This window comes from Amyelois transitella, chromosome 8 (assembly GCF_032362555.1).
Source record: "Amyelois transitella isolate CPQ chromosome 8, ilAmyTran1.1, whole genome shotgun sequence".
NCBI classification, from domain to species: Eukaryota; Metazoa; Arthropoda; class Insecta; order Lepidoptera; family Pyralidae; genus Amyelois; species Amyelois transitella.
This window is the reverse complement of record NC_083511.1, coordinates 3,564,506-3,590,934: the sequence shown is the minus strand read 5'-3', so window position 1 is coordinate 3,590,934 and position 26,429 is coordinate 3,564,506. Positions and strand designations below refer to the sequence as shown.

The 26,429-nt window shown below is 32.5% G+C and overlaps 1 protein-coding gene across 1 annotated transcript; it reads right to left on the bottom strand.

Moving 5' to 3' along the window:
• Positions 1-4,468: 4,468 nt before the first annotated feature.
• LOC132902030 (uncharacterized) lies at positions 4,469-6,892 on the bottom strand. The gene is made up of 2 exons (XM_060945612.1): positions 6,795-6,892; positions 4,469-6,692 (listed from the first exon to the last, which is right to left on the bottom strand). The coding sequence occupies exon 2, from the start codon at positions 6,686-6,688 to the stop codon at positions 4,469-4,471; it is 2,220 nt and encodes a 739-aa protein (XP_060801595.1). The 5' UTR covers positions 6,689-6,692; positions 6,795-6,892.
• Between the last annotated feature and the right edge of the window lie 19,537 nt (positions 6,893-26,429).

Sequence of the window (26,429 nt, the reverse complement as noted above, 5' to 3'; positions counted from 1 at the left end):
ATTTTGATTTAAAATTAACATGCCATCAACACCAAATTTATCGGAAATATTGCTTTAGTTGTCTTGCATCAATTAATTATAGCATAATTTTTGAATAACAAACAACTTAAATTCTCACTATTCCCTATTTCAAGTTTTTCTCAGTTATCCTATTTTTAAATACCCTTCTATTTTAACAGGTGGTTTAAATATTAGGGTACTTGACTGATGGCACTTGAAAATTTTATAATATAATGTCACTTTCGTTAAAAGAGGTTGGTAAAATCACATAATGAATTGACTTGCTTTAAATCATAAATTTCTGGATCCGACTTAATTTCCAAGTCCAAGTTTATGAGTGTATAATTTTTTGTCACAATCATAATTTGGCTCTTAGACTATAGTCGTGCCTCAATTTCGGCGTTATCTAGTTCCCTTTGTTTCCATGACAGGTGCATTAGTGATATCGTACAACAATTAAACGCATCTTTCTGCTACATCACGGTGAGTAAGAACCATTGATATAAATAGTGGAAGTTTTGTTCAACTTTTTCAATGCTTTGTAATATAGCCGAAAAAGTTTTGGTCAGATTTCAAGATATATTCTCCACTCTAATTAGGAAGACAAATTATGTTTTATCTGTATTATTATATTTAAAATAAGATTAACTACTTTTACTATTAACCATAATTTATTATTACGTTATTTCTTTTAATCGCATTCTTAAAACAAATCTAAACTAAGTAAATCTTTTTAATTAATCTATTCACTTTTTATATTTTTTTTTATAAAACTAATAGTTCGTGGTTTACTTTCCTTAAAGTAGTAGAGTTATTAATCTTGTTAATTGCGAGCAGTCAAGCTTCAAATAATATTAATAACTTCGTTTATATTTTGGAGCAGTTACACCTAATGAGTTTAAATAAAACGTTTTATTTACGCACAGTTTTACTTTAATCAATCATGTTTACCAACATAAAAATAATTGGCCCTAATTTGTTCATCTGGCAAGAAAGTTGGAAGTAATACAATTTCGAAAGGTCGGTACGATAAAGATTATGATCCTAACACATTATAACGTCGACCCTAGTTAGGTTTCGTGGGTATGAGGAGACACAGGTATCATTTGATTGAAGGGGTAGACAGAGCCAACAGTCACAAGATTTAAAAGTTACGTTGAGCTTATTGTATTGTATAAACTTTGACAAGTTTTCAAAAAGCTGGCATATACAACAAGTTTTTAGATGAATAATCGTAGAGTCAAATATAAAGATATATCTAAAAATTTTTTTGTTTATAATTAATGTTTTGGTTTTTTTTTCGTTAAAAACATCAATATATCTTCTTCAGGGGATGGTTTTATTAGTAAAACTATCTTTATACCAAATTTTTGTGAAATACATTTATAGTTTCAGCTGATTCTTGTCAGACGAGGCAATTCAATCATTTTTATTGATATATTTTTGAACTTGCAAGAATATGATTTAATTAAATCTTGATCAGAACTTTTTCCACGAACAGTTAAATTTGCAGATCTCAGAAATTGAACAAAATTACGAAAAAAAAAACAATGTTACTTGTTGTCTAAGACATTAGTTGTTAGAAAACTTCAAAGCAGTAGTTATTTGCACCTCTCTCATAATATCTACAAGAGAAATGGTAATGTTCCGTTCATTGACACTTGAAAACAGCCTTGATCATTACAAGACGAATGCCTCGGGTGATTCGGCTAGAGAATTTCGGCTATTAACCTAACATATTTTCACGCACCTAAAATTTAGAGATTCGAGTGTCTTAAAACACCATTTTATAGCTTTTAAATGGCTAGTAACAGTACGTTGTGGATGAGTCGTAAAACCTTAACTTGCCGCTGCACTATGATAAGTTACGGTGAGTGTGTGGGCTGATATGGAAATACCAAAATTTATATTTCTTGGCTCTTCAGTAAAAGCAATGTCTGATAGGATTCCCTTTATGCATTGATATGGTGGCTGGAATCTAACTGGCTACTGGAGCATGTGACAATTGCGTTAGGTATATAATTAAGTTTGAACAAATAAACAACAAGGTTGCGATTACCAGACTGCGTCATTTTTTTCAACAACGTTATTTTACAATGACAAGTTTTGAATCTAAATTATTAGCAAATAAGTACTTAAAGTCATAATTTATAGATATATGAATCATTAATCCATAAATTAAAAAAATATATTAATTGGATATCTTTTGAAGTGTGGTTAACATTTTAGTAAATTAATAAAATATAAACGTTGTTAAGTTAGTTTTTTCAATGTATGCTTTACACAGACCTTTATTGACAAGTGTTAAAAAGTAATTACAAATATATCACTACAATTAATCATTACGATCAGTTTTGTATGTGAAAAGGCTAGATTAAATCTTTGGATCACTCAGACAGATTGTAGATTATGTTATCACACCTCACAGTCATAACGAAGATTAATTTAAATAAAACGGAACGTTTAATACTTGATGTCAGATAATTCGGCTATAAAAACTGTTTTTATAACTTCGTATTATAACTATTTAACGAATTATGAAGTTAATGTATTTATTTCACATGACATCTATTTAAATAATGAAGATTAGTAGAAATATTAAATGACTTATTCAAATATTTTTAATAAATTATTTCATCGTTCGTACTGATAATTTCTCATACATATTTTGGTGTAGGTTTTTAATACCGATTTATATTAGGACTACTCTATTTTGCCCTCTTATAAGAACAAAATTTAGAATGATGAAGAAACTGTCATGTCAAATAGATGAAAACAGGGCATAAAATTGAGATTCTTTTTTCAGGCGATGTGCGAGTGAGTGGCTTTTAGTTGAGTGAGAATTTGCTACCTCTCCCTGAACTCTGTCTTTCCCTGAACGGATAGACAGAACCAATAGTTAGAAGAATATGTTTAGATGGATGACTGAATTATTGAATCGCCTTTCAAAAATAGTAACAGGTTATTAAAGCAATAAGGTCTACAATGTCCGGTCTCACAATCAAAATTAAATGATACCTTGTATCCAGTTATGAAAACAAATCTTTATTATCTATTTCTATATCCTTGTGATGTCATTGCCTAGTAAGTTTAAAGTTAAAATGTCCTGTCATTCAGACGACTATTTTCATAAAGGGAATCGGTATGCCCTTACAACCAAAATCTGTAATAACTTTAACACGATTCTAAGCATTGAATACTGTAAGTACCAAATAACACGAAGTATTGTGATGCTTTCCCATGAATACGCCACCTAAGGCCAGGCCCACACACATTGGTTAAATACTTTATTTATAGCTTACTTCTGCCTGACCTTTCATGCACGGAATGCGGGCAAAACTATGTAAGTCCGAAATATTGAATTTTATATTCATACCTACTTGTTGATAATTATTTTAATTGATTTAAGTCTATGAATTATAAGTGTATGTAACGTGCTTGCTTAAAAAAATGTGAGAAAAGTACTTGAGCGTGCCCAGTTACTGATATATCAAGGCATAGCCCAAAGCGCGGCGTCAAAAAGAAAGCAAATACGACATGAAGGTTCCATGTGGTCTATAAAGTGCACTAAGAGACAATTTCCCGAAATTACGACGGGAATGGTAATTAACGGATTAACACTTTGATACAGTCACTACTAATTTCTGAAGAAATTCCTTCTAAAAGCCTCCGCTATTTTCCATATGAATATTTTTTTTCATATTTATACTTATGCCACTTCGCCCTCTACTTAGTCAGTTCTAAATACGGTGTGGCCCGAACAACGTACGAGTATTGGTGCCCGGTACAATATTTTGTTGACCGTTGTGGCGCCGCCCATAGCGGCAACGGAAAATATAATTAGTGTAGATAGTTATCCTTCTTAGCATAATTTTTTTTGTCTTCGTCTTGTACATCTTCAACAGTTAACGCCGCTTTTCACGCCTGTTTTGGGTGCTAGGAATCAAGCGTTTTTACATCTCATTTGTTACTTCTGCATATTTTGCGTTCTATCGTCCATAAAGTGTACTCGTAGTTTTTCCCATAATGTGATCGAATAAGTTATTTGAATCGAGTCAACTTGCAAAATATCACATCTCCTGGTGTTAAGTTCTGGCAACATGATCACCTTTTATACATACATACTAGGGTGGAGTGATAATGTATGAAAAAAAAAAAATTTTATTTTTTTTAAATGGAATAGCGATAAAAAGTTGCCTTTTAAACTGTTAATTAAGCATACAAAATATTGTTTACTTGTCTTGATGTTTTGAGGTGCCCCAACCCAATTGAAAATAAGAAAAATTCAAAATTTTTAATATTTTTGTTTTAATTTCTAATTATAGTATTTCTCTAAATTTCTTATCTATTATAAAACAAACTACATAGTAATGAGTTAAATAAAAGCCTGATTAGTTATTTTTATGTTTATTTATCAAGAAAAATTAAAAAATATATACTAGAAAACAATGAAAAAATCAGAAAGAAGTCAATTATTAAATTGGTTTTTTGTTTCAAAATTAGGCATTTGCCGACGTGATAATAGTCTTGCTCTTATGAAACCGTCTCGTTTATTTTCTCCACAAACTGCACTTGAAGCTTCTGTCACCAATTTGATACAGCGCTCTACGGCTTGGGTGTGGCATGGAAAATCTTTTATATCCTGACATGTAGTCAAACCGCTTTTAACAATCTCTTTCAAGGCTTCATCAGATAAATTGGAAGTCAGAGGTGGATCAGTTATCTTACAGTCTTGCCACGTAATTAGGTCGGTGTAATCTTTAGCATCGAAATTTAAAGAAGGCACTTTAAATGTTCGAAGCCTTAAAGTTTTCTCTGCTCCTGCTTTTAAAATTCGTTGATATGCTAGTTTACGTATAATTTCTCTGTTGTCTCCAAGCATAGCAATAAGAATGTTTTCTGGATGACCAAAATATCCATTTCGTTGGATTACCTTATCTAGGATTTTCTTCAAAGGTGCATTCAAATACCGAGAAAGGGCAATAGTTTGCCACAGATGCTTAGCTCCGTTTGTACATGAGGGATTACATTTTATTGTGAACCACATTGGACCATAAACTCTCATTACGAACGTGGCTAATATCACTAAGTTTTCTTCGGGGTCTGTTTTGGTAGCATATAATCTTAAGATTCTATTTGCTGTTGTAAGCCATCTAGAATGGTTAAGAGGTCCAGGTGCAATATTAGCTAAATTAAGGGAAAAACTGCCAGTACTGATAGCTGTCATCACATCGTATAGATATTTTTGGTCAGTGCTCAACTCATTTCTAGTGACTTCGGGTAATATGGAGGGAATGGTGGTAAATTGAACAATTGGCATTGATTCACATTTTTGTAATTCGGATCCAATAGGACCTGAAAAGCATTTAGGCCCTGTAGTTTTTCCATCCAAATGTAATAAAAGATGTCGCAATGGTAACTCATTTGAATGTAACTGGCAGACAAACCATTGTAATGGTTTGTTAAGCTCTTCTTCCATAAAACGAACAACACCTCCTTTGAAACCTGTATTCACGACTGTACCATCGCAACCAACAACAACTATTTTATCCAATTCCACCGATTTTGTTCTTAAATGGTTTATTATGCTACTTTCAATACCTCTAGCAGTTCCCAACTCACACGTAACATGCCCGAAATAATCACTTCCTGGTTCTGATAAAATCACATAATGATCTTCTATTACTCTTTTTCTATAAAATTTGCCTTCCTTCTGAATATTAACCAAAGTCTTATCTTTTCTGCCATCAAAATAAATACCGCGTATACTTTTATTGCGATCTGCATCGTGTAAAGCTGATCTGACTTTCGTTCTTTCACGTCGTAACTTTGAACGATCAATAACAGCACTTGGATCCTTTGATGTAATAATTCCAACATCTTTTAACACTGAAGAAGCTATAATAGCAGCTGCTCTATCAGAGACCCCCGTACGATCGCAGGCGAGGGCTAATGATGGTAAATTTAATCTCTTTTTCTTTGTTGGCGGAGCAGCTGTTTGTTTAGGCGATTGATAAGGACTAGAAGCTACGCTATTATTGCTTGAACTGGCGCTTTCGATCGTTAAGTTATCAGGTAAAGAACGAGAACAAGACGGTTGGTTAGTATCCACTATTTCTTTCTTACGTAGTAATTCTTTTTCATGTCTTTTGAATTTTTTTATATTTTTTTCAGTCGCAACCAAATCTACACCGCCTATCATCATTTTTCTTGTTGTTCTTTGATCAAGTAAAAAAGACACTTCTTCCCTGGGAACACGGTTATCTTTTGAGCAAGTACACTCTGAGATAAGTTTACATTTGCAACTGCAAACATCAAATAACCTTTGGGACTCAGTTACAAATTCAGCTATCTTCTGTTGATATTTCTTATTCATTTTACGGCCTTGATAAGGTTTTAGTAATCCTCTATATTTGTCATGGTAAGTTCGAATAAGTTTAAGAACTCTCTTAAAGCTGACAGTAGGAAGCGATGCTTTACGCCATATATCTAAAATTTCCGTAGTCAATCTTTCGGATATATCATGAACTGTCGGTTCTTTTGTTGTTTTGTCAGGCTTTAATTCATATTTAATAAATAAGTAATTCTTCATTACAGCATTATAAGTCGGTAATTGAGACAATGGTAACTTCTCCGGTAAACCAAACACAGGACAACATGTCGTATTTCGCGTTTTGACTTGCGACATTTTACTGTAATAAAAAGAAAATAATAGGTATAAATTACATTGAAAATATTTAATTATACGACTTAAAGTGTTAATCTGTAAACGAGTAATTAAAAATATAACTTACATGTGTCTTATTTTCTTGCCGGCAGTGTTTGAAATCAATTTTTCTAACAAGTAGAATACAATAACACGCGCACTGTCGCGCACACTTAATGGCGTCCAAACAACGACAGACAAGTGTGGTGAAATTACCCCTCCCGCTTCCCCACGCCCTCAACTATTCGCGCACTATTCAAGGTTAAACTGTTGCTAACGGGAAGACACACAGATTATATTTAAGCGTTAATTTGACAATATTGGGCTTTGGTGTCTATAGACAAAATTTTGTGATTTTCTCTAATTTTCAGGACGTCGGGGGCACCTCTAAATTTATCATGTGGCAAATAAAATTTTGTGTGTATATTTGTGAGCAATAACATCAACTTTTTACAGGTATTCCAAAACAAATATAAAAAAAAAGTTTTTTCGCTCCACCCTAATACATACATAAAATCACGCCTCTTTCCCGGAGAGGTAGGCAGAGACTACCTCTTTCCTCAATCACCTTTTATAGTAGCCCGTAGTCTGTCTTTCAAGAACCATTCCTTTCTAATGTTAAAAAAAAAAAAAACAAAATAAATACCTTAATTAATTAATGTTTAATTATGATAATAAAATAAAACGCAGGTAATGCTAAGTACATATCTTTGATAGTGTTATTACTATAACTTATTGAACATCTGCTAAATTATTTAATTAGTTCTATATCCTTTTTGTTTTGTGCCATACCGGTAGTTACTCGATAGTCCGCCAATATAGTGTGCTGTTTATAGCCAAATAACTTTTATCTTACATACACCGGGCCAAAATGGATTGCTGGAATTGTTTTCCAGTGGCCAGGAAGAATATTGATGTTACCATGAAGTTGAAACGAATTATAAAATTTTTATTAAAAATAGATAAAAATAACGTTTGTGAAAACATTAGTAAGTAGGTATTGTTTTACTCTTATGCGCTGGTAGATCAAATTCTGGACATAATAGTGTCTAGGTATTATGACTTATTAGAGATGCTTTCATTAGTTAGTTAATTAAATACTGCCTTCTGATTTACAGTAAAGAAGAACAGTAATTTAATCAGTGTTCAGTTAAAGGGTCTTTTCTAAAATCATATTCTCACTTGCCTCAATGATAATAAAAAACCAACGTTAAATAATTTAAATAGGATATAAATAAAATGTATCCTATTTTAAAGAAAATGTGATTGCAGAGATTTCTTCTGTGTCGCATAAATTATTGTTGGGAAAAATAAATTCTTTAAGTAATAGTCAAATTTCTCAATCTTTGTTATTGAACTATCTTTCTTAAATATTTTATTACCTTTTGTTTCAAGTTACGTATGCACTCATATTTCCAACGGTAAAGTCATCTAGATATACGAAATAGGCTCCCTTACTACGTAGTAAATTTATACTGATACTGATTCCGAAAATTGGATAAGTTTTATGTGTATTATCTTCGGTTCAAACCGTCAATAAAGTAAGTCATGACTGAAATGAATGGCTGTACTAGTTTTACGACCGCAACATTATTTGAGTTGTAAAATTTTTATTTGTTCTATTCTGGCAAAATGCTCTTGCAAGTAAATTAGATATTTTAGTCTCTCTCGGATTTAAGTTATAAAACTAAAGGTATATATTTTTTTAAGTATTGGTGTTAAGCTTTTGTAATAATAAAATTGTTAACCTTGAACACCGTTGTATACATAAATAAATATATACGGGACAAATTACACTGATTGAGTTAGCCTCGAAGTTAGTTCGAGACTTGTGTTACGAGATGCTAACTCAGCGATACTATATTTTATAATAAATACTTATATAGATAAACATCCAAGACCCAGGCCAATCAGAACATAGATCCATACATACAGCCACGTCTATATCCCTTGCAGTAAGACAGAACCAACAATCTAAATAAATAATAGTTTAAAAAAAACTAAAAAAACTACGCTTTTATTGCTAATCAAACTAAAAAATAGAAAATAAAAATTAATGACAAAGGAATTCAGTAGTAGCAAGTCGAACAATCAGTTATAGTCAGTTGTAGTAGTAATTACCTCGGATTAAAATTATAACAAAATTAAATTTATAAACAAAACAATTTAAATCAGAGTAAAAAGCATGGGGTGCCTGATGTAGTAAATATTAAAATCATTCTATTAGCATATATTTATGACAAGAGAGTTATGAAAATGAAGTAAAATGCACCCCACGCTTTTTACTCTGATTTAAATTGTTTTGTTTATAAATTTAATTTTGTTATAATTTTAATCCGAGGTAATTACTACTACAACTGACTATAACTGATTGTTCGACTTGCTACTACTGAATTCCTTTGTCATTAATTTTTATTTTCTATTTTTTAGTTTGATTAGCAATAAAAGCGTAGTTTTTTTAGTTTTTTTTAAACTATTATTTATTTTCTATTTTTTAGTTCGATTTGCAATAAAACGGGTAGTTTTTTAGTTTTTTTATACAATTATTTTTTGGAAGTTAACACTTCTGGTATAACTATCTTACTAGAAAAGACTTTCGCAACCATGCGCCCATCGCCGGAGGTTTTCACAACTAACTTTCTTAAAGTTATATGTGGCCTGATTGGATTAAATCTCATAATATTCTCATCATCATGATTCTTTTTAAGGCGATGGGCTTGCAACCTGTCACTATTTGAATCTCAATTCTATCTTAAAGCCAAATAGCTGAACGTGGCCTATCAGTCTTTACAAGACTGTTGGCTCTGTCTACCCCGCAAGGGATATAGACGTGATTATATGTATGTATGATGATTGTTAAACCCAGTTGAAAAGAATTTTATAGTGATAAATCACTGTTAATAATATTTTTGACTATGCAGCAAACGTAATAATTTTCGATTGTGGCCTTGCCAGGAATCAAACCACAAGATTAAGAGGCAGATTGATACAGGAACAAAAATATTTCAAACATACCTCCACTGCCTTTACAACCAGGAACGCAACAAAGTTTATCTGAAGACATCGTGGCACTTTTGTTGTAAAATCTGTCTTTCACAAAAACAAACACAAACTTGGGACTCCTATCTCAAATAATAAGGTACTTTTTACAGGAGTCCTATCTCAAAATATCTGCACAACACAGTAAACACAGTCAGAGTCCAATCTCAGATGATAAAATCACACGAATATCCGGAAGAACAAAGCTCGACTCAACGGAAGATTCCAAACTCCAAATAACGACAAGTTATCAGCACAAAACAAAGTGCAAATAGGTAAATACACAGGCACCGGTAAAAAACAACAGAAAGAAAGTTTACAGGTGTTCGAATCGAATTCAATCAAAACTTACTGCAAAACTTATTTGACATAAAAAACTGTCACTCATTTTCCAAACGAGTATTACAGTGTTGCTATTATAAATAGGCAAAAGATACCTAATGTTAATTCAAGAATTGCATTAATATGTTAAATACGTATTAAATATCGCAAAGTTCTGTAGGTAGTAACTTTATTCTTGTATTATTGTAAATTTAGTTGTTCAATTTTCATTTATTACTTTTGTTTTATTACTTATATATTTTTTATTGTTTTAAAATATTCTACTAATTCTACTATGGTTTCTAATGGTAATTCTAAATGGAGCAATGCGATGAAATAAAGAAGCCTCAGGTTAATAGTAACATTATATGGAAATATATTACATCTCTTTTTGACTCATTATACGTCAGAACTTCTTGGTTTCTTGTATGGAGATTACTGGCACTGGTGCTATCTCTGTCTTTCTTACTCTCATACGAAGGATCTAAAAATGAATTTATTAATCCTGGCAGTTTTAATAAGGATAATGAGAAACTCTTATCAAAATATTGCATTGTCATCGGTCCTTGATACGTGTGCAAAGTTCCAAGTTGATCAGACGTTTAGAAATCAGTGAAAATTAAGCTCAAAGATTCCGTTACATACATACATACATACATACATACATACATACATACAACCCAAGCTAATAAAAGCGTAGTAAAAAAGTTGTTAAGCTATACGATGGAATTGCGATTCAAATAGTGACAGGTTGCTAGCTCATCGCTTACAATTTCTCTCAAATTCAGCTTATAAGCCAATCCCTTAGTCGTCTTTTACGACATCCATTGGAAAGAAATGAAGTGGTTTTATTTAAATATGCCAGAAACCACACAATCATATAATCAAATCTTGGCAAAGTCATTATTTCATATGACATTCTCAATTTTCAAATTTTATGATCATTATTTACTATAAAAGAAAACGATGGAATCGTACAAAAATAAAGTGAAAATAAATAAACCACCACCCACAGTAATGGGATCCTGATAAAGGTACTGAGACTATAAAGAAACAAAAATATGAATCGAGATTAAGGCCTGCGGACGCGTATTATCGGGATAGCGTAGGTCGACACTTTAAGACCTTTTACTGACTGTTAGACTAAGTCGGCTTATAGATATAAATACATCTAAATACCAACAAATAATCTACCTAATCAAAATCAATGTTTTATTCAGAAAATAGGCCTTGTGCTGTGTGGTTCCCGGTACTAAAGAATATGGCCACTCCATTTCATCCCATGGATTAGTAAAAAGCAACTAAGGAATAGCTGAAGCTAGAAGCTGAACGTAGCCTTTCGGTCTTTTTCAAAACAGTTGGCTTTGTCTACCCCGCAAGAGATATAGACGTGATATGTATGTATATATTTACATTTAATTGACGTGACGTGCCTGCAAAGGCCTATTTACATATCAATAAAATAATATTATTTGTCAAAAAGCTACAAGCATTCCTACTAGGTACTTATTTGCAAAGCTAATTGTTGCAAGATAAAGTTAAATAATTATTTCTATGAGTCGTTCAGTGAATAGCGGGCTTTAAGTGATACTAAAATGAACATACGACACTGTATCATTTGCAATTACACGTTATTGTACCTTTGTGCTTCCCTTCGCTCAATGCGGTATTGTAAGCTAAATAGTTCGCCGTATATTCTTGTCAATTTTAATACTAGAATCTAATGTGTTTAATGGACAATGGAACATGTTGTTAAGGGGACGACTGAGTTTTGTAAATATTTAAAAAAAAATCTGTCATCTATTTTGGCGTTATCAGGATTTTTTTTTCTTGTTTGTAGCCCTTGGATTTTAACTTTAATTACGTCGTTTTATTGTTTATATAGTTGAATTATATATTTATTTATAATTTTAAATACGTTTTGTTAAGGTATTAATGTATGTTAATGTATTATTTTTTTTCTGAATTAATTATTATAGGTACAATTATTTTGCCAAAAAATATTAAAATTTCTAAACACGCCGATTGTAGAAAAATGAGCAGCAATTTTATCAACATTCCGGGTACTTCTTTAGTCTGTGGTATTATTATTAGCGACTATAATATAATTTTTTTCACCCTTGACGTGAGAAGTAAATTTTAATAAATATTTATTTAAATTCACTTCTCGTTCTGCCTTTAAGTAATCAGCCCACAGTGATCACTAATTTGCATATAAGTCTCATATTTATATCTCAGTCTACGTAATTGCATATTGTTTTTACTTATACGAGCGAATTTGTAGCCACCGCGTAATTATCTGAGGACTAATCCAAATTTACTGCAACAACATACAATTTACTTCATAAAATTGTATGTAAATGTCGGCATTTGTTCTACCTTTTATGGACGTGATGTCGTTTTAATTATTTTAATTATGTTTTGTTTTAGTAACGATATTGCAGCTGTGCGAGGTTTGTGTATTTGTACAGGCAATGAAATAATGTAAAATTTACATATGGTGACTATGTGTTGGTTTTTTATAGCAGTTTCAAATAAAAATAATATAGTGCTGATGTCAGGCCCACCTTTATGAGTCCTTTTGTTGTCATATTACCTAGTGTAGAATTGTATACATCAGTCGCTTGGTACAACCTCACAGAAGGACATAGAGTGGATGTTTTCTTATGTGAGAACTTAACGCCAAATACGATTTCAGCTATTTCAAGCAATGACGTTACCATACGGTTGAATGGCGTATGATTGCAATATTGATTCAAGTTTTTCATGAATCTGAACAGATATTACATTAAAAAATAAATAAATATATATGGTACAGATTATACAGATTGAGTAAGCGACGAAGTAACTTCGAAACTTGTGACAACGAAATTATATTTATTGAGCGGGCTTCAAACAAAATGTTTGTTACGTGCCAAATGCTTACGGTCCACTCTTATAAGTAGCATCCCGTTAGTCAAACTATTCATATAAAGAATGACTTTAAGTATTGACAACAACTAGAAATTAAATTCTACACAATAAACCACAAAGCAAACACTTCTAATCTCTTAGACAAGCAACACACAGCTTATGCGAAATCAAGTAATCCACTAGGAAAACCCGACGTATTTCTGTCAACACTTGCTCAAAGACATTTCCTTGGTAAGCGACGAACTTCCTAACGTATTTACATTTCCACATATAAAGTAAATTCCTCGTATCCAGAAGTTGAGTTTGGGTAAACGAAAATAGCGATTCATCACAAGTTTTAATCTGTTCAGTGTTTGGCCCACTTGCGGTTTTGGAAGCAGACGAGCGGCTGGTGTACTAAACTGAGTATTTTAACGTATTCTTAGTGTATTTTTCATGTGAGTGGGAGATTTTAAAAAAGAAAAATGCTTAATCTTTACATGGTCACTCCGTTATGTCTATATCCATCTTTTAGTAATCATGGAGTTTAACAATAACAACGCTATCAAAAGATCCTTGTATGAAATTTTATGTCCAATATTTGGTTGCAGCATGTATTGTTATTATAATAAATTGGAATAACTTATCTAATTTAAAAAAAAGGCTGCTTTAACTGCTTGGTACGTATAATAAAATTCATTAGGATCCTTGATTACGCGAGTCCGACTTGAACTTGACCTTGTTTTGTTAATGGCTCGTGTGTTCCGTCAAATTTCTAATTCAGCGTTCGGACGCTAAGTCCTGCTGCTCACCTTACCAGCATAAATACCACATATTTCATGAAATTTCTTTAACAAGAATTATTTTTACTTCCATAGCGTGACCCCACAAAACACGCAATGCTTTGATTTATTCGGCTGAGGTTACAATCGCTCTGCTTCGTCACATCATTGGGATAATGATACCGTAAAATAATTTTACTTGATTTTTATTGACTTTTTGTTACTTTTGTGTTTTATGGTGAGTTACACTTTTAAGCGATCAACGAGTTTGGATAATAAAACATTTAAGTGTGAGGTTAGTGTTAACGTAAGCGTGCGTAGTAATATGGAGCAACCTTTATTTAATTATGTTTTGTTTTCTAATTGGACACTTGTTAAATTTAAAGTACTAAGCTGTGAATAAAGCTTCAATTTAACAAAAACAACAATATGCCCTACAGTCGTTAATATTTGAAATTTCTTGTTAAGGTGTCTTCGTGACATTAAAACTTGTAATAGAGGAGGAATAAACATGCCAAAACTTGTATCGTGAGCGTATCCGTGAAATGTCAAAAGTTAACTATTACAATTGACATTCGGATACAAAGGCCCAGGCCAATAAATCAGACAGTTGTCATATTACTTAATATGCTGTCAAATGAAGTGGCTATTTATTATTTCTACATGAATGAACGAGCATACGTACTTAATAAAGTTGCTACAGATGAATGTTAATGCTATATTTATTCCTGTGCTTTCTATCTGCTGAAGAAAAGCCTTCCTTTCCTAACATTTTAATGATTTCTTTCTACATAAATAAAATTACGTTTTTATCCCTTAAGGGGTAGACAGAGCGAACAGTCTTGAAAAGACTCAAAGACTACATTCAGCTGAGAATTTGTCCAGTTTATTTACTTACAAAATTTTAAATGCATCATTTAAACAAGAAGATGCGTCACTCAGAATAGTGCAATTGGAAGGTACAAAATGAATAGCAAACCCCACCCTCGAATCATGGCTTGAGGGACGCCGTTTTTATCGTGCCAAAAACTATCGTTGTTTCGCTTTTTATTATGACAGTGATAGTTTTTTACGCGATAATAACGGCGTCGCGCGTCCTTTACCACGAGGTAAGAATTTTGGTTTGGAACTTCGATATATCTTCGGAAATATATACGAAATTATATATGACGTTACAAGATCATTAGTGCCCATCAGTGAGGTTAATAATAAAAATAATATTATTATTCCAATTTGCACAGATGTTACTCAAATAACTTGTCTTATTTTGATGTTAAAACAAATATATTTCAACGCAGCAGATTACTAATTCCACAAACACGCTAACCAGAGTCAATATTGGTATGTCAAACAAAACAATATTTATGAGCGCATTGTTTACGCGAATCAGCTGTTAGTACTAAATCAGATGGTTTAATTACACTATCTGTCAGTCTGAGAAGTATCAATTTTAATTACAAAGAAAACTACAAGAAAATAAAGGCAATTACTTTGAATTGCACGTTGACGACTTTGGCATATAAAATTTGACTATACTGGTTAAAAAAATAATACAATAATCATTTTTGTAGTTAGGTAAAGAGAGGAAATATACAAGGGAGTGTGAAGGTTGGAGTGGGATGACCTAAACGAATGTACCTTCATCAAATTGGGGATGTTCTGGCAAAAGATCAGGTCAGGAGTATCCACAACTGACAAACTTACATGAAGAGAGTAATGAATATGGATGAAACGAGAGAAGTATGCAGGGCTCATGGTGAGTGGAAAGATGTAGTTTTTGCGTACCCCTTCGGGAAAAATGCATGATTTTATGTATACATGTGTATTTTATTTGCTATCATTACCGAAAGAAGTCAGAATTTACTTTGTTATTTTTTCTTTAAGTATTCTAAAGACGAAACAGTTAGTTACCATTGGTTTATTTCATTTTTTACCTTTTCCACTCCTTTTAAAATCATTCCACAGAGATAAACAAAAAGGGGATGAACAAATAAACTAACATTCATTCACTCATACATATAATCACGTATATATCCCCTGCGGGGTAGTCAGGGCCAGCAGTCCTGAAAGACTGATAGACCACGTTGAGCTGTTAGGCGTAATAAAAGAATGGAGATTCAAACAAGTTGCCAGCCCATTGCCTTAAAGATAGAATCCCAAGAAAAATAAACTTAACTCACAAATCCGCTAATTCAATATTTTTTTTTTTTTTTTTTTTTTTTTTTTTTTTTTTTTTTTTTTTTTTTTTATATGGGACAAATTACACTGATTGAGTTAGCCTCGAAGTAAGTTCGAAACTTGTGTTACGAGATACTAACTCAACGATACTATATTTTATAATATAATACTTATATAGATAAACATCCAAGACCCAGGACAATCAGAAAAAGTTCTTTTCTCATCACGCCCTGGCCGGGATTCGAACCCGGGACCTCCGGTGTCACAGACAAGCGTACTACCGCTGAGCCACAGAGGCCGTCAATATAACATGATAGCATATGCATAGTGAATTTTATTTCAATCAGTTGAACTGTGACTCCTTAAACCCTCACCTCTCATTTCAAACAGTTCGAATTTGAAACGTAAAAACAGTTTTTGATTACACCGGTTTCCATTTCCATAATCCCCTACTTAACTTTCTCGTTGTAATCTCGTTTCTATCTCACAGAAATAGCTCTTTTAATATTGATAGACAATTACTGTAAGCTTCCATAACTGATCGTTCTCTTTGTAAGGTTACACCGCCCGTCAACTTTTAATTGATCCTGTCAGTCTTACTCAAGTCTAGTGTACAGTTGATGATCCTAAGGGAATATGTTTGAAAGTTTTTTATTGGTCGCTCGGCACAATTAAACGGAGATTCCTTTTTCCAATTTAATTTTCTTTATATGGATTTTTATTGTGATTCTTAATATAGAATGTTAATTGTTTTTGGCTGGGGAGATTTTAAATGTATTTTTCCTTTGTTTATTTTTGTTAATGTAAGAAAACGGTTTTCTAATTGCAATGTTGTTATTTCTTATAAATTCCTGTTGGTATTCTGCCGTGTGGTTCCCCGACACCTATAGAAAAAGAGTTATCTCTCTAGGATCACTCCATCTCTTTCCCATGGATGTCGTAAAAAGGGGACAAAGGGACAAGCTTATAAACTTGAGATTATTCTTTTAGGCAATACCTATCGCTAGCAACCTGTCACTATTTGAATCTGAATTCTATCATTAAACCCAACAGCTGAACGTGGCCTAATAATCTTACCATCACTGTTGGCTCTGTCTACCCCGCAGGAGATATCAACGTGATTATATGTATGCATGTATATAGATCGTTCCACTGTCCCTACTACATCGGCAGTTAACTGGGGAATTACGAGAAAAAAATAGTTTTCTATCGGAAGCGGGCATTTTCGATTTGTAATATATCACGAAGTTAATTGCCTGAAAAATAAAGGGATTAAACGACAGCCTTCTGATAGCACTGCAGTTAGTCTATTTGCGATCTCTAAGGACATATTGGAGTTTAGGTTCGATATCTTATCTCTTATACATACATATATTTTGTTTCGATTTTAATATAGGTATAGTGCCATGTGGTTCCCTGCACCAAAATAGAAAAGAATAGGACCAATACATCTCTTTCCCATGGATGTCGTAAAAGGCGACTGAGAGATAGTTTTATAACCTTCTTAATTTAGGCGATGGGCTAGCAACCTGTCACCAAAGAGCCAAAGAGCTGATCGTGACCTATCAGTCTTTCCAAGACTGTTGGCTCTGTTTACCCCGCAAGCAATATAGACGTGATTATATGTATGTATGTCAAAAGATGCACCAAAAGAAGATCTTTTGAAATTCCCGCAGGAACAGAAAATTAACAGGAGCTTTCGTGAAACGTGTCCAGAGCCGCGTGCGTCAACTAGTCAAATAAAACGAATCAGCTTGATTTACAACCGGGCAGGTGTTTAATAAGAATTAATTTTATGTTAGCAATATTTCTCATGTTTACGTGCTTTGATATCAATGCTAATGGTGGCATTAAAATTGTAGAAATGTATCACAAAAGGAGCAACGATGTATGTTTTCAAACACAAAGTCATATTATTTTATAACGGTGAATTACAAAGTTGTTTTTGCTGTCACAAAATTGTCCCTTAAAGAAGTCAATTCTATTTTCAACCTTATAACTTCTGTGGTAAATACTTAAAGTTCGTAAGCTCTTTTTTTATTTGCAAGATAAGCTCGCAGCCAAAGTTATTGGCAGCGCCTTGACCAAGACCATAGTTGTCATGAGCCAATCAACTAATCCTCTCTAAACTCGAACTAAACACGTAGTCATAAACCGTTTGTACTATTTAAGGTGCGTTATAAAAGTTTATGTCTACTTAAATACTATAAACATCAGGATTCTCTCTCGCATTTTATATTATTGACTAGAAAGCGCTCGCGTAAAACGAATAATCCCTTTAACTTCTCTGTCCGCGGGAATTTCGAGAAATCCTCTCTTAGTGCACCCCAAGACCATATAAGGAATCTATATGACGTTTGGCTTGTGCGTTGTCTATCAGTCAGTCAATGAGTAACTCAGTGATGGAAAAGATTTATGTATCTATACTAACTATAGATTTCAAAACTAGAAGTGAATGTAGAGTTTCCGATATAAATTTTTCTCATCAGCACGGGAGATTTCTACTCTATATATATTTTTTGTGAAATTTACGAAAAATGCGAAGCACAACATCTATTACAAGTTCCAATGCCGATATGTTAGCGAGAATTAAAACTACAAAGTTAACTTGCCTTGTATATTTGTTTTTTTTTTTGCCTTCATTCATCTTCATTCATCTCTCCGAGAGGGAATTTGTTATTAGTATCCCTCTATCATGAACAGAGACATTTTTAAATATTTTTAGTTACATTGTATTGTATGATAAAACTATACCTTATTTTACTAAACATTGAGCATGCACATTTTAAAATAGGATCACTCCCTCTCTCCCCTTTGGATACCGTAAAAGACGCCTAAAGAATAGGGTTATTATAGCTGACTTGAGTGGGCTAGCAACCTGTCACTATTTAAATTTCAGTTCCATCATTAAGCGTCACAACTGAACGTGGCCTTCCAGTCTTTGCGATACTTGGCTTTGTCTACTTTATAAGAGATAAAGACGTGATTATATGTATGTTATATACAGCTTGGTGCAGCATAACAAATTCATAATCAGCAAGACGCGACGGCATCTTAAGAGAGGAATTTACGACCGTCTAATCAAGGACTGCACGTGGGACGTCTCAATTAGTGCGGCTCAACACACACACAGCTATTCAAATACGATTTTTACGACTGTGTATAAGCTTCTTAACATATTAAGGGTTTATTCTGTGTTCGATGTTTCCAAACCAGCAGGTAATCGGCTGGTTTGGGATTGAATTAAAATGTCGGTGTTATGGACTAAGATAAACATGCATAACGTCTTTATCTCTCACGGGATATACAGAGTCAATAGGCAATAGCAACAGCTGATTGACTGAATGATTGAATCGGGGGTGGTAAAAAAGTATTATTTTACTATGATGAATAAAATTATGCAGTAAAATTATGTACTTGAAATAATACTACCAGACACGATTATTATGACGTTCTTATCATCTTACCCTCCGTGTTAGAGCCAGTTGAGTTCTTTTCTGACTCTATGGAGAGGACCCCGGGGTTCGCTTTTAACAACGATAACAACTCATAAGTCAGACTTTTACACAAAACCGTTTTGTTCAGATAGAATTCCATTAAAAAACAAATCCTTACTGTCACTTACGGAATAATCATATTATGCAGTAGTTAGTAAGTTGATTTGCAATCTTTATCTCTAATTGATATAATAAAAACAAAAAAACGAATGTCGGCAATATAAAAACGTCTCAAAAATACAGTATAAAATAAAAAGTTGCAAATGACCCACTCGCTAAAGATATTTGGATTTTAAGAATCATTTAATTGCAGCAACCATCAATAAACTTATCGAACGATTTAATTCCGAACCGGCTCTTATTGGTTTAGGACTTAATTAAGTTTTTTTGGTGCCAAATTTATTTGATCGAATCGAGTGTAAGATGGTGCCGAGGAATTAATAGTGGTCGGTTTACATTTATGTGGAATGCCTTTGCCATAATAATATGGTTAAAAGTTTTTTATTTCGGTTAATTTCAATTTAACTCTTATTGTGGCTGAAAATTTTAAGCCAATATGAATTTCTTTAAACATGAAATACTCCCATTAGATAAACTTGACATACGCAAGAGAAGTCGCTGTCACGGGTAAATAAAATATAATAATTCTTGTTTTACAATCTACACAATTTGAACATTTCTTTCTAACATTCACAACTTCATACAAACTTGTACCACGAAATAAAAAGCATTACGGTGTTCACATTATACGAATTTGATATTTCAATTTATACGTTGCCGGTTTAATGGATTTATTCGGTTTCTGTACGGTGTTAACTGAAAATTATTACGAGCGTTAAACAAGAGAACAGCGGTTTTTGTCTTATCTCGAATATTCTAATAATAAACGCGGGACGTTGCATTTGATGAGTATCATATAATAAAGATATATATATAATATCCCTGTAACGTAGGTTTGAGTAAGAAAATTTTATAATTGACTTCTTTAGTAATATATCTCATTTCTAGAGAAAATTACTACCCCAATGAAGGTTAATTTTATACCGATACATTAAACTACATACATTATTACCGATTTAGCTTTTTTTTAAATATAAATCAAATATACTTCCAGCCACGAGACACCAGACTTACAATATAAACTTATAACTAAATTTCAATGAGACATGTGATAATAGTTTTTTTATGCGGCATTAAAATCAATATACTAAATGGTAGACTGTAAAAATAATGCTACTCGTATTAGCATAAAGTCCGCCTATTGTACTTTACAAATTGTAAATATTACAAAAAAGAATAAATAAATAAATAACTATAATGATGGAACTTAATTCAATCATATATTTAACCATCCATCAACTATAGCCAAAACCACAAAAAAAAAAACACAAAACGTAACTAATCCAATCAGCTATTATTACAGAGAATGATGTAAACATGTTTTATTTTTTTTATCGATGTTGATTTAATTCTAACATTAGTGAATATGCCAATTTAGCATAATGACCGATGTTGGAGAAAAAGTGACGTATGCTGTCAATGTTGGTATGCATTTTCGCCGGTACCTCACGATATTGAGTTCATAAAAGTCACGGGCGGTTATGGTCAACGAACGCTGGGTAGGCACGTGAGGTGGTCCAAGTTATAAGCTGTTGTTAATACAATAGAAAAGGATCTTTAAAAAGAAATATAATAGACTAGCTTTTGCCCGCGGCTTCGCCTACGTTAATTTCGCTTCCATAAAAAGATTGCTTAGATTAAGAGCCTTGCATTGACATAAACTAATATTATGCAAAAAAATAGATGTGCCTATGTGAGTGCGTGTTTGAGGATGCTATTCAATCATGCAAATTCAACTGGATAGATTTTGATGAAACTTACGTACACGGGAAGAATAATGCCTGGAATAGAACATAATTTATTTTTCCTACAAAAGCAAAGTCCCGGGGGCGCAGCTGTTAAAAAACGAATAAATTCTAAAGACAAAAAAAGGTAAGTATAATAATGGAAGTAAGTACTGGCGAAACTAAAATTACTTAATTAAAACTTAATTAATTAAAAATTTTGCCGGCGGCTACAATCGTGTTATTTCTTAAATTCTCATGAGGCGCCATCTCGTATCGGATGGTCAAAAAATAAATACCTAAACCACGGGAACTAAATCAATAAACAAAGCATAATGAATTAAATCAATAAAATGCTATTTTTGTAATCATTATCATCATTTTTCATTATAATAAACATAAGAATTAATTATTTATGGTGCCGTGTGGTTCCCGGCACCAACACAAAAAAGAATAGGACCACTCCAGCTCTTTTCCATGGATGTCATAAAAGGCGACTAAGGGATAGGCTTACAAACTTGGGATTCTTTTTTAGGCGTTGGGTTAGCAACCTGTCACTATTTGAATCTCAATTCTATCATTAAGCCAAATAGCTGAACGTGGCCATTCAGCCTTTTTAAGACTGTTGGCTCTGTCTACCCCGCAAGGGGTATAGACGTGACCATATGTATGTATGTATGTATAATTATTTATAGATTTTTATATCGATTCAAATCAAAAATGACGAAGTTCCATACAAACTTGCACCCCCTATTTCATCCCCTTGGGATAGAATTTCAGGATAAAAAGTAGCCTATATTCTAATCCAGGTTACTAACTATATCTGTGCCGAATTTCGTTCAGATCCGTTCGGTAGATTTTGCGTGATGCGCGTACAAACATACAGACAGACAGACGGACAGACAGACAGACAAAAATTCTAAAAAAAATTGTTTTGGCTTCTATTGACCCTAAAAAGACCCCTTATAATTTTTTTTCTTAAATATCTTCAATGTACAGACAAAGTTGAGTTACAGTTTTATTATATGTATGGATAAACTCTAAATCTAAAAATATCACTTTTAGACGCACATGTCTGAATAGATTAAAAAATGATATATAGAAAAGGTTAAAACATTTGAAAAGCTGGCCAATGAATTGTTATCCAAGATTAATGAATCATAGAGAAACATTTTAAACATAAGAATCATTTTAAAAAGCGGTTCACAGATGACTTAGTAATCGTGAAACGAAAAATAATGTGGCCAAGGAATTGCTATAATTATTATGAAAATAAAAAAACCGCACAAATGAAATATTTTCCTAAAAAATGAGTTTACATATTGTATCTCTTAGTAGGTATTCGTCTAGTCTAGTTAAATACTCCACTACAAGTTTCAAAGTTTTGTGTTGAACCAATACAAAGGTAATGCAAGTGAAGAATACTGTAAAAAAAACCCGCATTCATGTATTTTTTGGTAATTGATAAAGTCGAAAACCATAAAGCTGTTTTAGGATGCAAAATTAAAACAAGCACGCAAATATCAGACAAAAAAATATTATCAACACTTTCGACGTGACCGAATCCCGCTCCAGTACCTGTATTTTTTATTACACTGGTTTATAATCTCGTGCCTTGCGCCCCGTGTAAAAGAGAAGCAGTGATACGGCTCTCGCATCATCGGTCAATTACAAAAAGGTAATCCCGTGGAGGCACTTAATGAATCATTATGCCTGCGCGGCCAGCCCGATGTGCGATGGTCGGATTTATAGTCCGGACGAGTATTTATTTGATAAAACTGTATATTAAAAATTTTGTTTTTTAATAATTAAAATACATTTTATTGTTATTATATTTTTAAATTAAGCTTTATTTCTATTCGTCCGCACTAGTATTTATTTAATAGAACTGAATAAAAATATTTTTTCATCAAATTGTTCATTGAATAGTATTAATTTTATACAAACAATCACGACTATACCTATTCCCTGCGGGGTAGACAGAGCCAAAAATTGCGAGAAGTCTAATAGGCCATGTTCATCTGTTTGACTTTATTTTAGAATTGAGATTCAAATAGTGATAGGTTGCTAGCCCATCTATCATATATCCCGGCACGAAAAGAAAAAAGAATAGGACCTCTCCATCTCTTTCCCATGAATGTTTATATTTTTAATAATAAATAAAAGGTCCTGTAGGTTTAAAGCCCTATCCTTGAAATATGTGAATTAAATATTCACTTTAATGTAAATATGAACACAAACAGTGTATTATCTTGTTATTGTGATAGGTCAAGAAATATTTAATTTCAAAATTACATAAATAAAATCCAGTCACTTTAAAATAATGAAATATTATTTTAAGTAATTAAACAGATAATATAAAATATTGAACACTTCAAAAGTAATCCTTGCTTTCAAATTCAGGCACCTCCAAAAATTTTACTTTAATATTTCAAACGAAAGATCCACAAAAGTGGAAGCAATTAACTTTGAAGTTTTGAAGAGTTCTATTTTATCAGGCTATCGGTCTGTAATTTTAAAAGAATTAGAAATTTAATTTCCAAAAGTTATTTCTGTTCGTGTCGATGTCATGACTTTATTCGGTAACTATGTTTTTAATAAAGTAAAAGATGCTTTACACGTTTCATTGTCACGAAAACTAAATAAATGGTAATTTAACCTCCTTAAAAATCAATAGTATCCAAATATTGCTTTGTTTTTTTTTTTCACATCTTCGCCCAAGGTTTCACTCGCGTGTAGTTGAAGTGTTAAATATAATAAGATTTTTCCTCTAAATCCATTAGTAGTTGTTGCATAAATGTTATCAATATTAATATGATATTTTATAAAATTTAAAGACTTGACTATAGATGCTAACGAGCCTAAGGCGCTGGACGTTTGAGCGACTCGGAGTCAAAGGGGACTAGCGTTCGCATCACTCACGCTGTGACCTTGTGAAATGGAGGTGTAGTGATAGTACAGAATACTACTGACAGGGTGTGACATGGGAATTAGAAAACTAAAAATATAGTATAACGTGTTTTCTAGAAATGGTTGACGCAAAATTTAAGTCAGATATTAAACTTTTTTATCATCATGCCTAGTCAGAGACAAAATCACAAGATTTTCTCTAAAGTTTAGCATGCTTTAAATTCAAAGTAACATTTTAGAAATTCTCAGACAATATGATATCTTTACTTTCATAAAGTTGGTCTCACTGTTGGAGAAAATCTACATTTTGGTCTTGGTTTTCCTAAACTAGTAAGTAGATACTTAATAAAAAGAAATCAAGTCGGGTTTGTGGCCAAGTACTGAAAAATGTAGGTCTAATGTATTCAGTATTCTTTAGTATCAGTGATGATACTGTTCAGGTATTGAAAGCAACTATAAAAAATTGGAAATATGCTAAATAACAAAGTGTGCTTTGAAATAGAGACGTCCATTACTAAAAAAAAAGTTAACGTCATTCGCAACTCTAAACGCAAAATAAAAATATTTAAACATTTCCAGTTCCCATTTCAATCAACAGAGGAATGCCTCGGGTGATGTAAGCCAACTAGACTATACTTTGTAAGACGCGGCGGTAAACCTCACTTCACTTGGAAACTAATTATACACCGTATGTCATTACGCCAGCGTGTAACGAATCTTTAACACCATTCCCAGATGTCAAACAGCTATGTCAAGTTTACCAGTAAGAAGGTAGATATTATATGAAAGGTGACTGACATATCTATCAATGGTTGGTATTACAAACGGATTTTGCTGAAATCACGAGTGGGAATTAAGATAATTGTATTAACATGCCTTGAATATATCTCTCTCGTCTTTGTTCTCCAGCTCACTCTTTTCGGCTATGCTTTGGAGCCTCGAGTCCGCTTTTCTTCATTTCTAACTGACTTCAGAAAAGAATGAGGTTCGCAATTCGATTGTATTTTTTTCTTTCCACTTTTTCCGCATATAATAGCAATGGTTATTACACCTAGTCTCTGCCTACCCCTCCGGGAAAGAGGCGTGATTTTACGTATGTACGAGTATCTATGTTATTACACCTACAGTGTCGTTAAACCACGTTTACTTTGGCATACATCCTTGTATCTGGGAAAGGTCGAAGCGTGTCTGCCATTTGTAGAAAAAATACTCCAAAATTTATCTTATGAACACAAAATTCTATGAATAAACAAAATACATGCATATAATTTATCAAATCATCTGAATTCTCGACATTAAAACAATAATTTAACAAATAGAATTTTATTTCCTCCTAGAATTAGTTATTTCTTTTTACACAAACATCGTTTTAAAATCACTCTTCAACTTCTTGCTTCTTACTTTCAAAACAGCATTCAAAATTAGATTATGAATATTTATTTGCGAAGAAATATAAAGTTCAGTGTACACGCGCGAAATAAGTATAAAGATTAAAGTGTGGTTTAAAAATTTCGGGTATTTAAATTTTTTCATATATATATATATATATTTTTATCATATATATTTGTAAATGATTGTAAAGATTTGAATCCAAGATCAATGTCTGATGACATGTTAATGATTTTTTTTAGTGGATGCGCCTTTAAATAACGACAAAATGAAAAATAATCTTTTTTTATAAATATTGTTTTTCAAAATTTTAATGAGACAGACGACAAAACGATTTTTATACAAAAATCACATTGGTATGATTTCTTTGTCTTGCAAAGTCTTGCAAAAAAAAAATTTGCGTAGCATATGGTGTAACACATGCTTTAACAAAATCATTAAATTCCGCCTTGGACGCAAAGAGTTCAGAAAATGTTCTAATTAATAATTTATTTAGCTTTTAAAGAAATGGAGGACATAATGAGAGTCTAAAGAGATCAGTCTGAACGCTACCATGCATACAGGAGTAGGGGCAAAGAGCTCGCGTAATTCTAAATAATCGTTCTTGGAATTTTATTTTGTAAAAATATTTACAACAGTTTTCAATCTTTATGCTGCACAGAACATTTTTCACTTCAATTTTCAACCTTATTCCTTTTAATTCAAGAACTTTTTGTTTTTCGACGTCATTTGTTCTGTAATTTTCTTAAGCCCAAGGCTTTAGAGGACCAAAGACGTAACGTTAAACGAGGTTGTTATAAATCGATTAATGGCATATTGGAGCACAGCTATTCATAAAAAAATATTATTACAAAAATTGTTACACGTTATA